At 36.8% G+C, this 13259-nt stretch overlaps 1 protein-coding gene across 1 annotated transcript in view; it reads right to left on the reverse strand.

Annotated features, from left to right (window-relative positions):
- Positions 1-13259, reverse strand: part of CDK17 (cyclin dependent kinase 17) — a 98129-nt gene that overhangs the window by 56060 nt on the left and 28810 nt on the right. The window contains exon 2 of the mRNA XM_026123161.2: positions 1719-1867. Within this exon, the coding sequence (XP_025978946.2) occupies positions 1719-1836 (118 nt within the window). The 5' untranslated portion in view covers positions 1837-1867. The remainder of the gene's footprint in view (positions 1-1718; positions 1868-13259) is intronic.

Genomic DNA, 13259 nt, shown 5'->3' on the forward strand with positions numbered 1-13259 from the left:
AAAAAGGCAGTAAAAGCTAAATAATTAATTTGTAATTAGAAACATTTTCTTCAATTGTCTTTTTATCATTTTAAATATCAAAGGATAAATCAAGTTTGTAAAGCTTTGGTGATAAGCATGCAGAAGACCTCTAATTATTGCTGGCTGAGACAATTCTCAGATAACTATTATAACCTGAGAATAGCTTCACACATTGTTTAAGATGGCGTAAGCTCACACTCCCACAAACCAGTTGTTGCCTCCTCTCTCCCTTGAGCTGGCATTCACAATGTGATCCAAGTTAATATAACCCTTTTTATTTTTCCTGGATCCACTTTTCAGCTGAATCAATTCAGTGATCCAGTCCACTATGTTCACCTCAGGCTGATGATTATTTTTGACACTCATTTCCCAGCAATATTCTGAACACTTATATGCATAATAATGAAATCAGTCAGATGCATATAAAGGTCCGAGAAAAAAAATGCATCAGTAACAAAAGCTAATACAAGTGAGACCATGTGGAACAACTAGTCAGAAAGTCTCAGAAAGTACTCTACAGATATTAGTGCAAAAATACTGTAATTATTGTTTCAGAGAAGACCTGTTGTGTAAACACACAAAAACTTGGTTTGTAAAAAAACCCATCATTTTTCCAAGCTATTTGGCATGACCCCTTGATGAAGACAAGAGAACAGTGATGAATAAACCAGGGATTAAGGTAAAAATGAAAAATATGAATAGTTCTGTTTTGCCAAAGGTAAATTCAGCTTTCCAAAGCTCGGTATGCAACAAATCTTGGATGGGGTTTAAAAGTCTGCAGGGCAAATTCCACTGCCTCTGCTGCTGTTCGTATTTCTCAGTCCTGTCAGTTTTCAACAGGACTATTCAGAACCATTTATCAGTGTGAAGCTAACAAAAAACCAGATCACTTGATACTTGAGAAAATCCTAGGTGTCAGCAGAGCAGGCAATAACACCCATCAGCACAGAAGACAAAAAATGACTTAAATGCAGAAGTCTAGGAAACAGAACAAAGCAACAAAATCTCTCCTAGCCATTACTATTGTAGCTTGGATTCAGAAGCAGTATTATCATTAATGCGGACTTCACAGCAGCCAGTACGCTTGTCAGATCAGCCAAGGACTTGGTAAAAATACACAAGACATGCTAGTTACCCTGGATGTTTCTAGCTGCCTTCCTATTCCTAAAGCAAACTACTATTCAGAGATATGAAGAAGTGGCAGAATTTTCAGACTAGTAAACTGCATCAGCAATGAGAATATAAATAGTTTTATTAAATAGTTTTATTCATAATGTTTAGCAATTATCATCAATTGTATCACTGAGTGACAATTTTGGAAAATAAACTGAATTTAAAGCCATACGAAGCTGATGGGAGATCCACTAAATTCATGTTACAAAGAATATGTTTACTAAAAGAGCATCTATGATCCTGCTAATCACATTATCAAAAGCTACATAAATAGATATTTTGAACAGCTGTATAACAGTTTGACATTGAAGTGAACCAATGTGTGACAACATACTAGCTTGTTACAAGAACTAAGGCAGTAAAATGTAAGGAAAAAATCAAAACAGCAGGTTTTGTAAGGAAAGTCCCTGCAATTATGAAAAATGAACTGAAAAGAAAAATGAAAGAAAACCCCCCAGCACTCACTCGAGTAGGGCCTAGTAAAATTTTTTTTAGATTTTTGGGAAAGTGAAAGATATGCTTACCATTATCTTTGCTGCTGTTTTCTTCAATTGTCATTTGTTCTGCTAGCTCAGACAGCGATTCATCAATGGTCTGGCTTCCACGCAAGGTTAATGAAAGTCTCCTCTTAAACTTTTTCATTCTATCAATATTAAGTCTGGCTTAAGGAAGCCTGAAAAAGAATTAAAAGACAAAAAGTGAGAAGAAAAAAATTAGTTTATCAGAAAACTAAATTATCTCACATAAAAATGCAGGAAGACTTACACAAAGTTTAGTCAATATATAAGTGATCCTTAAAACAAGCCAAAATCATTCTCCTGGACTAGAGAAAAATATATATTGTGAAATTAAAAGAATGATATGAAGAGACTGTCAGAATCACCAGAACTGATGTACTGCCTAAAGAAACATTGTATCAAGAAGTCTAGACAAAAAAAAAGTAGTGTACTACTAGCATCTTCAACAGATACGAACGAATATGTTAATAGCTTTAAAAAGTAGACTATTTTAAATTTTTATTCAAAAATTAACTATAGAGAGGTGCACAAAATTAGTTTCAAATATATCTTCACTATTAATTTTCTACAGAAAACTATGAACACCTGGCTAAATTATCACTCACATTTTCATATAAATCAGAAATTTTACATAGAATGTTACTTCGTATAAAACTATCTGATTTCTGAAATGTCTCACAGGAGATTTTTTGAAGCTAATATATTATGCTGGATGAATTATTACAAAGTGGACCTGATTTTAAATTATGTTTACTACTATGCATTAGAGGAATGTAATGCAGTATTAGAGCAGTAAAGACTAGAGAGTGAAATTTACTGCTAAAATTTGGCTTAAAATTTCTTTAAATAAAAATCTGGAGAGGTGTACATACAGTTTTGCAAGGCTAATTAGATCCCTTTTTAATTTTGTAATCCACCAATGAAAAATAGCAGCCATCTGCAAACTTGATGAGAGTACAGTCTCCTTCACTGCACTCGCCCCGCATACGCTATTGCAATCCCCCTGTGAGCTTTCACCAAACCCACTGAGGGTGATGATGCAGGAACCTTCACTCTCTTTCAGCCCTTTTGCTTAAGGATGAAAAGTTACTGAATTTCTCTATACTTTGCCCTTTTAACAAAAGGGGGAAGAGGACAAGACTGTAAGCCCTCCACCCAAAGGCAATTCCCAAACCCAATCCCATCTAGGCAAGTAGATAAGCCAGGGCCTGATAACTCTAGCCAGAATAGACGTTTCCCTAAGGTCAGGCAGTAAGTCTGAACTGGGAACAAGGCAGGAGGCACTTTACCCGCGGAAAGCAGTAAGCAAACAAAAAGGTACTAATAACAAAAGCATAGAGAGATAAACCTGTTGCCACAAGTTTAAGCTAGCATGTGAACATTGCGGAGTGCCCTATGTTTGCCCCTACATGACAAGGGCTCTTCTGTCCTTCATTACCCCATATGAACAGTTCACCCTAGATGTTATTGCACAATAACTTGTTCATCTGCTCACAGCCCCAAAGAGTCACACAGGTAATGCCAAATACACAAGCACAGTGTATTTTTAATCCTGAGCTGCTCATATATATTCTCCTGCTTCTATCAGCTTCTTTTACACTGCAAAATGTAGAATTCACATACAAAATAAGAAAATCAATTAAATGTTTCCTTGACATCCTCCTCCAAACAGAGGAATGCAAGAGGTAGAACTTTAATTGCCTACATTTAACAACAAACTGTGACTATGATTACTTTCATATTGGCAGCATCCCTTTAGGAATACACTTCTCAATTGCATACCTTACTCTCTGTTTAGATGCTACGTAACAGAGAGCAAAACAACTTAGAAGAACAAGCTGGAAGCAGCTGGTGGTGGTAGGAGCACACATTCATGGACTAAACGACCAGAAGACTAGATGGCACGTTATGGTAAGTAACACATAAAGATGGATAAATGAAGATCTTTGGGACTTGACCGCAAAGTCTGAGACGAGCAATACAATCACTGGCAAAGTAGGAACTGTGTCCAAGGGCGAAGAGATAGACCATAAAACATGATCTCAGGACAACCACAGCTAGTACAGGCAGAAATAGTCAGGCACTGCGTACAGATACGTAGGGAATAAAAGTTGTGGAGATGCAGTTACGTCAGCAGTTTCAAAAATGCCCCTTTTTCTTAATCCAGTTGCGTGTGCGCAATAAAGCCACACCTCTGCATGATGAATTTCAATCTCTCTCACTCAAAAGAGGGATATTCTTATTGTTAAGAAAGTGAATTCATAGAAATGTTCCAATGGGAACATTCCCTTTTCCTGTTCAGGACCTGCTTTAAAGAAGTTATCCGAAACTGTTGTGTTTCTGGGTTTATTTTAACTTTTCCAAAATGATGGCCTAAATATCGCTTCGTATTTTCTTTTTCTTTTAAATGTGAAAGCACCCTTTATAGACTCTTTGTATGTAGATTTACTCAGTTCTCTTACTAGCCTGCATCTTCTCACATGTATTGTTCTCAAAAAGGATGCGAGCATTTTCATTTATGTAATAATACCCTAAAGCTACCTGACTGCACAACAGTTTCTTCCCAATTTTCCACTTGGGCAGTTAATGAAAATAAAGATGCCTTTATAGGGAAACAGACTGTTCCTGGCTTTTAATCCTGCAAATATTTAAGCCTACACATTTTTTTTTAAATCAAAAATGTCTACTCCTGAAAAATATTACATAAAAATTAACAGACACGCGGACTATAGAATCCAAGAGATCTTCTAAATATCAAGCTTAAATAAAAGTTAATATTTTGTTATCTGTGCATACTAAATCTCTACTGTTAGAAGAGGATTTCATGGAGTGCTAAAGCACTATTTTTACTAAGATTTCTGCCAAGTTCAGAGCTTGATTTTTGGGGGGGGTGGGGGGGGGGAAAGCAGTAAAAAGGAATCAGAAGGGGGAATCCATGTTTAAGTGAATCCTTCCTGCTATGGAAATGCAATGGAGTTTTTTTTTTTTTTTTTTTTTTTACTGGAAAAAAACGTTCACTGATAGTTTTCTCCCTTAAAGTGTCACTATTCTTGCTAATCAAACATGCAAAGGTTGTATATATAAATAAAAGTCGAAGGCAAAGCAGAAGGAGTGACCAGTATCTAGTACTTGGAAATGTCTGAACTTCTAAATTCCTTTGTTCTCACCTGGGCTGACGTGGCAGACACCCGCTAACTATTGAGATAATTAATACAGAGACAAGGTCTCACTAAGCAGAGCTTCGGAAATGCAATTGAGCAGAAACCAAGGGTAGTACTGGTTCTCTGAAACTGCAAGAATTTCAGAGAAAGTCAATTTTAATTCAGTTAAAAAAAATGCTCGATATTCATTTTTACCAAATTCCTAAGAGATGTGTACTTTTTTTTCCCTCTGTGTAACAGTAAATCTGATATAAACCAAAACAGAGTTACTTGATTACTAATATATAACTAGTGACTATTAACTAGATGCACTAAGACTCCCCCTTTTCCCTTAAGCTCTTACCCAAACAGTACAGATTCTTATAGTTGGTTTTTTTTCTGAGCACTGGAGCAGAGCTCCATTTTTGACTATTCTATTCTTTAAATGCAGTAAGTACATTAAATCTACTCTGAACAAGCTGTATCCACCCCAACTATTTTAAGCGTCATGGCAGACATACACACACAGTTGAATGTAACTAACAGAAATCCTACTCTTTTATAGACAGAATGAGGACAAGCTACTATCTGACAACCCAGAAAAGCTAGCAAAGACATACTTCTTCAATCCATAGTGATATGAAATGAAGAAAGCACCAAAATATTAAAGAGACTGCTGCGTCTTATGAACGATCTTCAATCTAACCCTGAAAATTTGATATTTTTGTCCTTTGAAGTAACACAATGGAATCCTAGAAAAGCTTTGCTAAATTTAACTTAATAGACATTTTTCTCCTTAAAATCTGCAGAAGTAGTTCCCAACATTCACTGTCATTAATTCACAATTAAGCTCGATAGCCTCAGACTCACACTTTACTGTCAATGTCATTTTGAAAAACAATCTCTACAATACACTTTGAAAAATTTTTAAATCTTAAATCTTAACTAGATGATTTAAACAAGCAGGTTCCAGTTCCCTTGCTCCACATCAAATTCATCTTTCCTGGAAAACTCGTAGCAGAGTACTTTACATTTAGGAAAAGCAGATGTCCTCAACACCTTGAATATGCACTAGACACATCCTGGCACATTTTGCTTCCACACTAATAGCTCATCTAGATTCTGCATGCAGCTATTCACCAGAAGTCACAGGCCTTACAATGCCGAAACGATAGCTAAAATTCTCAAAAGACACCTCCCCAAGCCCCCAGATGCTCCACGTCTTTAAAGCATAAGAGGAATGTGTAAGGTCTCAGTGCAACTAACATACACTGTGTGATTCACCCAAGCCTAAACAAAGTCAGTTAAAATTCTCAGAAATAATGAAGTTATTTAAGAGCTTAAATTCTAGACAGTTTATTTCAGGAGGGTCACTGAGTATTTAGTGATAGCTCGCTAAGATCTTGCTGATTCAAAGCCCTTTGAAGTCAATGGGAACCTGCCCTTCAACTTCACAACAAACTTTGGATCAGACTAAGTGCTGACTCTTCTGTCTCCAGATGTTAAACTGCATTAAGACACACCTAAATAGAGAATAAATATTTTTAAACGACTCTTCCATTTAGACACACACCAGAGTTTCTGCTTAACTTTTTACAAGCTGCTTTACAATATGGTAGGTGCTTTCCAAACATCTAAAGGCACAAGCTGCTTTACAATATGGTAGGTGCTTTCCAAACATCTAAAGGCAGTCTGTGTTCTGAAAAACACATTACCTGAAGACTACAGCTAAAGCTGGAGGGAAAGACAAGAACAGAAAGGTTGTGTAACAAAAGCAAGCAAGCTGGGACACAGCAAGGACCTTAATGATGTGTTAACAAACTAAGGCCTCAGGCACAGGACATCAAAGCAAGCAGACATCAGCATGGCCAGTTCTGTGCTGGAGGAGTGGACACACATGAGGTAGCTCCACATGAACTCCTAGAACAGGAGAAGGTGCAAACACACACAAGGGACAGGCAACCCATTTTTGAGAAACTGGTGCAACCTAAATTGGCACATTTAAACAGCACCAGGCTAAACTGTGTAAAGGTGGACTACAAACCAGGGGGAAAAAGTTTGGCATTGCAGACTTTTGAAGAGATCTGACGATTCTGTCACAAGACTTGCATTTTTATAGGATGTAAGATGGAAAAGCAAGAAAGATGCTACTGGTTGCACAATAAACATGGTCCACACAGCTAGAAGGAAAAGCAGGAATCATGAAATTCTCTCTCATATCCTGGTCCTCAGGCTCTTAACATTTCTCAAAATCCATTGTCTCATTCACTGCATCTTTCAAAACCGAGCAATTCGTCATTTTACCTTCTATTGGCATTTTAATTACACCAGTTACATGTCTGTGAAGGAACTCTTCTATAAATATTTTCAAACACGTTATAAACCATGCATCAAATCCATGTATTTGGTTGCAATAATAATTTTTGATGCATCTAATTCAAGAAGTGTTTCTGAAGGTGATAATCCAAGCTATGTCAGCAAGAGAGGTCTGAAAGGCTAAAAGTACTGTGAACAACATTAATTAAAAACAGAAACAGGAAACACCTGGCAAGGATATTTGTGCCCTTAATCTAAAAAGAAATTCGGCTTTCCATAGCTTTCCATAACGTTTACATTTAGTAAAGTGTTCCCAATCTACCTGAATTAAAAAACTATTGATCACACAAGCATCTTGCACATGACTTTTAGAACTATTAATTACACTAATGAGAAACATATGGCCTAGTGTATTTAAGATCATAAACCAACAGTTTCAGTGTTTGTGAAATTCATATCTAATACAGATTTACTTCCTTACGATCACGATTCTACTCTACAAGAATGGATTATAAATATGGCATCTTACTCATTGCATCTGTTCTTTTTCTCCCAACCTGCATCTGTTCATGTCAGTGAAAAAAGGAAAGTCTTCACTGCATTTTTCAGCATTCAGCCTTTAGGAGTAACAACTCTGGCCAGCAAGATTTAAGTTTTTGAAGTGAGGCCCTTTTTTAATTATTTACAGAATTACAGCCAAACAAGGACTGAATACTGGCGAGAGACGTATTCACAAAGATTTAGCTTGTTATCAGAGAGGTTAGCTTTCCTAGATAATACAGGCAAAGAGGTTCCTCCCAAAGTGATTAAGAGCATGTATATTCTGATTTATATCTAAATCAGCAGCTGGAAGACTCTCTGTATGCAGAGGAAATCTATGGAAATTAGCCTCTCCAAATTTAATTTATATTGGGAATACCTTTCCTTCCCCTTCCCCCCAATAATCCCTTTGCCTTATAAAGAGTAATAAAGAACAGAAATCAAAACAGGCTTTAAGATAAACCCTTGAAAAGTTAAAGATTATATGATTCATTACTATATGTGTATTTAACTAGATTACTGGTACAGAAACTAGAAGGAAAAAAAGATCTGCCAAAAGGACCAAATTTTGCAGTCATTACACATATTATAATCTTCTTTCTCTTGGACTCAAGGTTTTACTTAATTAATCACAGCAAAGTTAAATTCATAAAAATATACACACATATTCTCTCCCATATAGATATAAGCAATATCCAATAGCAAAATCAATAAAGAAATTGCATTTGATCGCTCCCTAGATTACTGTACCAATTAATAGCTCCATATTAAATATGAAAGGTTCTGTTCTCTCAACAGACAACAGAAAAACACAGTACAACTCTGATTAAATTGGTTGACATTTAAGCCAGCAAAATGACTGAGCTGACTGGCAAGGCTTCTTGCATTTGCTGACAGACCCACAAAACTGAAGGTCTCTTCTCTCGACAGGGAAGGCAAAAACCAGAAGGTTACATGACTGTACCATATACACTACCAATGAGCTACAAATTTTTCGTCTCTAAAGGATTTAATGAGCACTGGAACCCCAAAACTATGTCTGTAATTTTGCTAGCTTTGATAAATAAGCATAAAGACTTAATACGGCTTCAGAAAAAAAAAATCCTGGGGGGAATTAATTCTGCACCACCAGCGTTTTTCTAGTGAAGTCCCTGAGAACACTATTAACAGAAAAAGCCTGCTCCCTGATACTGAGATTATTTTACAGCGACAGATTTACAACGATGCAGTCATCATTTCTGTGATCACCTTCCTCAGGCTTGCGAATGAGCCAGTCTTCAGTATGGAACTGCGTGGAAAACCTCTCCCAGGCTGAAGATGACAATGTTAGCTCTGAGACTGCAAAGGAGCTGTAATCTTTCGAGAGGCTCGGCAATTTTGTCAATAAAAGACATGGACTTTTAAAAATTAAAGCTTTCTTTTTCCCCCAGGATTCAGGCACAAAATGAAGAATCTCATACTGAAATAACCTTCTCTCAACCTCCAGTAGCTCTCAGTGTGGTAGCATCACCTGTCCTGTAAGCATCTGAACTTTCATGACCAGAGTATTCAGCATTTCCTTCTTTTTGCACACGAAGACAAAAAAGAGAGTTATGTTTACAATCTAGGACCTAAGGCAATGAAAAGTTTCCCACTTACTTTGATACTCTTGAATCAAGCCCCAAGAGACATTACAAATACATTCTCTAAATATAAACTAAGATAAAAACTAAAGACACCTCGATTTGGCTAAACAAATAACAATCAAAACAAAGAGACTTTTTCTTTTTTCTTTTTTTAAACCAGAATTGAATTGCATTGGGAGAGCTGCTGAGGAAGCCTTCTTATGCTTGAAAATTCACCTGCTTGAAAATTAACCATCAAGCAAGAGCTATTACAGTACTCATTCCTGCAAAAAATGCTTTGAAATTATTAGAACTGCAGACAAAAAAAGACCATCCCGAAAAAATATTTTTCTGTAGTTAGTGGGTACAAACACTACAAATTTACAGCACACAAGTCTTCTCAGAAACGTCAAATTTCTGATTTCACTATCTGTTGACCCCCAATACCTCTTTTGTATAGCATGAATAAAACAAAATGCAGAGAATGGTCTTACCTGAAAATTTATAACTCAACAAGTAAAACTGAACACTTTCATAATCACTGCATGCACAGATGCCTGTGCATGTGAGTGATACCAAATAGTCAGGAATGATTTAAAGACAGCCTTGTTTGTGTTCCTATTACACTTCTATATGAATGCATAACACAGTTCTGACTTTTTAAAAAAAGGGGGGGGGGCAAGAGAAACAAAACTGTTTACAGTAATCTGAAGGTTTTTTGGGGGGAAAGAAAACACACTATAACAGCACAGGGAGAATTTTCAATTAGTGGTTAAAGAGACAGCATAAGCTATTTCTTAGAGTCAGGCTGAGTATGCACAATACCTGCATAGATACATTTTAAAGACAATTCCAAAGGAGCAGTACATAAAACAGTTTTTGCAATAAACAGACTTTGAACTACATTTCAAACAATTCCTTTGAATTAGTTAGGTAAAAGATGCTCAATAAATCCATAAGTTCCTCTGATTCAGTATTTTAAGACTTGCAAATTATTGTTTTTTCTTGCCATCCCCAATCCCTTAACCAATACAAATTCAGAGATTCCTAACAGAAAACCTCCCAACAATAAATCAATCAGAAATTTTTCTGCTGTATTCTTTTTTACACAGCAGTCAAGATGCCCCAGCATGGGACCAATTTGCTCTGTTGGAACAGTCAGGCAAATGTTGCTACATGTGTCTGAAGTGTTGCATGCTGCCATTTAATGGTCTTCTGGATATACACACATACACACAGAGTGCTCTTTCTCACATTGCAGTAAAATTGCAAGGATACTACACAGATTAAAAAAAAGACACTATTCCTAACGCAAAGGATGATCCACCTGACAAGCCGGGGAAGAAAGAAGAAGTTTTGACGTACGTTTGCTCAGCAGTTTCACAAATTACATTGGCACCAAAAAGGTGATGGCAATATGTAGTACATGTCAGAAGAGAGTAACAACAGCAGTGCCTGCCTATACCAACTTAATACCTTCATGGAAAGATAGCACAGCACTGATTACTAGTGCACATCAAATGCTGGGTAAGTGTCTATGCTCAGAGTCAGTGTGATATTAAGTAATGAGTACTGTAGAAGCAGCACGAAAAACTGCAGAGTTTTGCCTTTGGCTTATTTAGCCTAGCTAAACAAAAACCGAGAGATGCCATAAATGCAATCTGTGAATATAATGAAGGACTACAGCAAATGCTGTTAAGGAAATGACATGGGGAAACAAGAACAAATGGATATGAAGTAAAGCATAAGCGTTCAGCACAAGTGCCTTCATCCTCTGCCACAGTTCAGGCTGTTACAATTCTCACCATGCAACAATCACTTGCAGGCTCTTTCTGTCTCTGTGCTTCTACTGCAGTGATATTCTGCTCCAAAATCAAGTCATCTGACCAAACGTCACAAAAAGTAATTTTCAAGGAGCTTAGAGAAAGTATCTCTTCATTTAAACATAGAAAAATAAGGCAACTGCCATGCATCAAACCATCACAGTTGTCACTTTTGCCTGGAAGACAAGAACTCCTATGTGCAGGCTGACAGATTTTGAGACTGAAGATTCTTCTGTATCACTGGATGCTCCTTTTCCTTGTCTGTGCAGATATTTCTTCTCTGCATGACACATCCTTAAATATTACTCTTTCTCCAAGTAACTGACTTTCCAGGCAAGGCTTTCCAAATTCAGAAATTAAGCAGAAGAACGGAATCACAAATCTGTAATTTGGGTGACCCTGGCTAATCAGTCTGAGAGGCCAGGGACCTTCCAGACTGGGCAAGTAAGTTCGGCACATCAAAGGACACTACGCAAGCTTTGTATTACCTTTCCTTAGCACCGGCAATTCTCTGTCTGAAACTATTCAAGCAAGTTTTCTAGACCTTGAACAAAGACAACTGGAGGATTAAAGAACAACAAAAAAAATTACATACAGTTGAAGCAGTGACAAGATACCAGTTAGACTCTTTAAAGAGGAGACAAACAGCAACCAGTCAAAGTGGAAAAATACTGGTCTGTAAATAAATGACAGATCAATAACATAGTATTAGTTAATAATAAAAACAGGAAAATAACAGTAATAACAATTAATAGTAATAAACCAGGCATGAATAGTTCGCAAACAGTAACTGGAAGACAGTCTCTTTTTTTTTTTAAGCGTAATTCAAAGAGGTGATTAATTAACTGTGATTAAGTAACTGTGACTAATATCAGGCAAGTAATGCTGATATTGTCCATGAGTCTGTTGAAAGACCCAAACACAAAGCAGGCACGTGGGCAAATAGTATTTCTATACAGTCCTTTAACCTATGGCTTAAAGCCCGAGTAAGGATAGCTGGGTATTTTATTTCGAAATCTCTGGAGAGAAGCAGTGAAAGGTTCATATGATAGGTACGAAGCACTGCTCCTGCGCACGTCACTGTGCTGGGCACACCCATTTGCCCTCTTCTGTTGCACTGGCAGAGGAAAGATGTGAAATACTATGTTTGTCTCCAAAATAATTTCTTCCGAATTACTAATGCTATCATTCTTACGTTGTTAGAATCTATTTCTCATGCAGTCTCAACCTGTCAAGAACTGACCGTGGCCCAATACCTTCCGCAGCAAACTAGTGTTCCCAATCTTAACTGCATTGCAGAGGCTAATATTGCAACTGCTGTCAGTGACCTGGATAATGCTGCCAAACTCTAAGACCTTTCTCTCAAACTGTAAGACAAAAAAAAAAAAAAATTTATGAAAAAGTAAATCTGAATTACTGCCTATGCATAGAGATACTCAACAATGCCTAGAGTAAAGTACTCTTGCTTTAAAGCTCCAGGAGGAATAATGAGCCCTAGCTGTTATTATAATGTTACATATATAGAACATGTATCTGCACTTTGCCCCTCCCCAGAGGTTAAGAGTACCTAGGGCATATTACTTAATCCTCAAAACAGTCCAGAGTTACTCAAGAACATGTAGGACCTCCAAAATAAAAATCTTAATTCTGTTTAGCTACATAGAAAGAAGAGTCCAAGCTCCCTAATTCCTCCCTTCTCCACTACCTTCTTTCAGAAACTTTTGGTTTCTATAATGCTTTTTTCTTTCTGGAATCTGTGTGTTGGGATGAAGATACACCTATTACAAAAAATATACCTATTAAAGCAGCCTTCAGACTCAAAATCAGTATGCAAAGTTTAAGGGCAATAAGTGTTGTCTTAAGTAATTAATTTGGAAGGATTTTTTTTCCCTACTAGCTGGAGCTTTGTTTCTTAACTTCTTTTTGAAAACTTTGTTCTGGCATGCTGTATTTCATCCTTTGAAAGGGAGGGAATTACAAAGTCAAATTTACACTGCCTGTCATCTCAAAGGGTAAAAGATTAAGTTTTGGTTGATGTAAGCTATAGCCTGCTTCTTCAAAGTTTTATGATATGCTATGTCAAACGGTTGTATCCATGCCATATATTTCACCTGTTCTAGAACT

This window comes from Dromaius novaehollandiae, chromosome 1 (genome assembly GCF_036370855.1).
Source record: "Dromaius novaehollandiae isolate bDroNov1 chromosome 1, bDroNov1.hap1, whole genome shotgun sequence".
NCBI classification, from domain to species: domain Eukaryota; kingdom Metazoa; phylum Chordata; class Aves; order Casuariiformes; family Dromaiidae; genus Dromaius; species Dromaius novaehollandiae.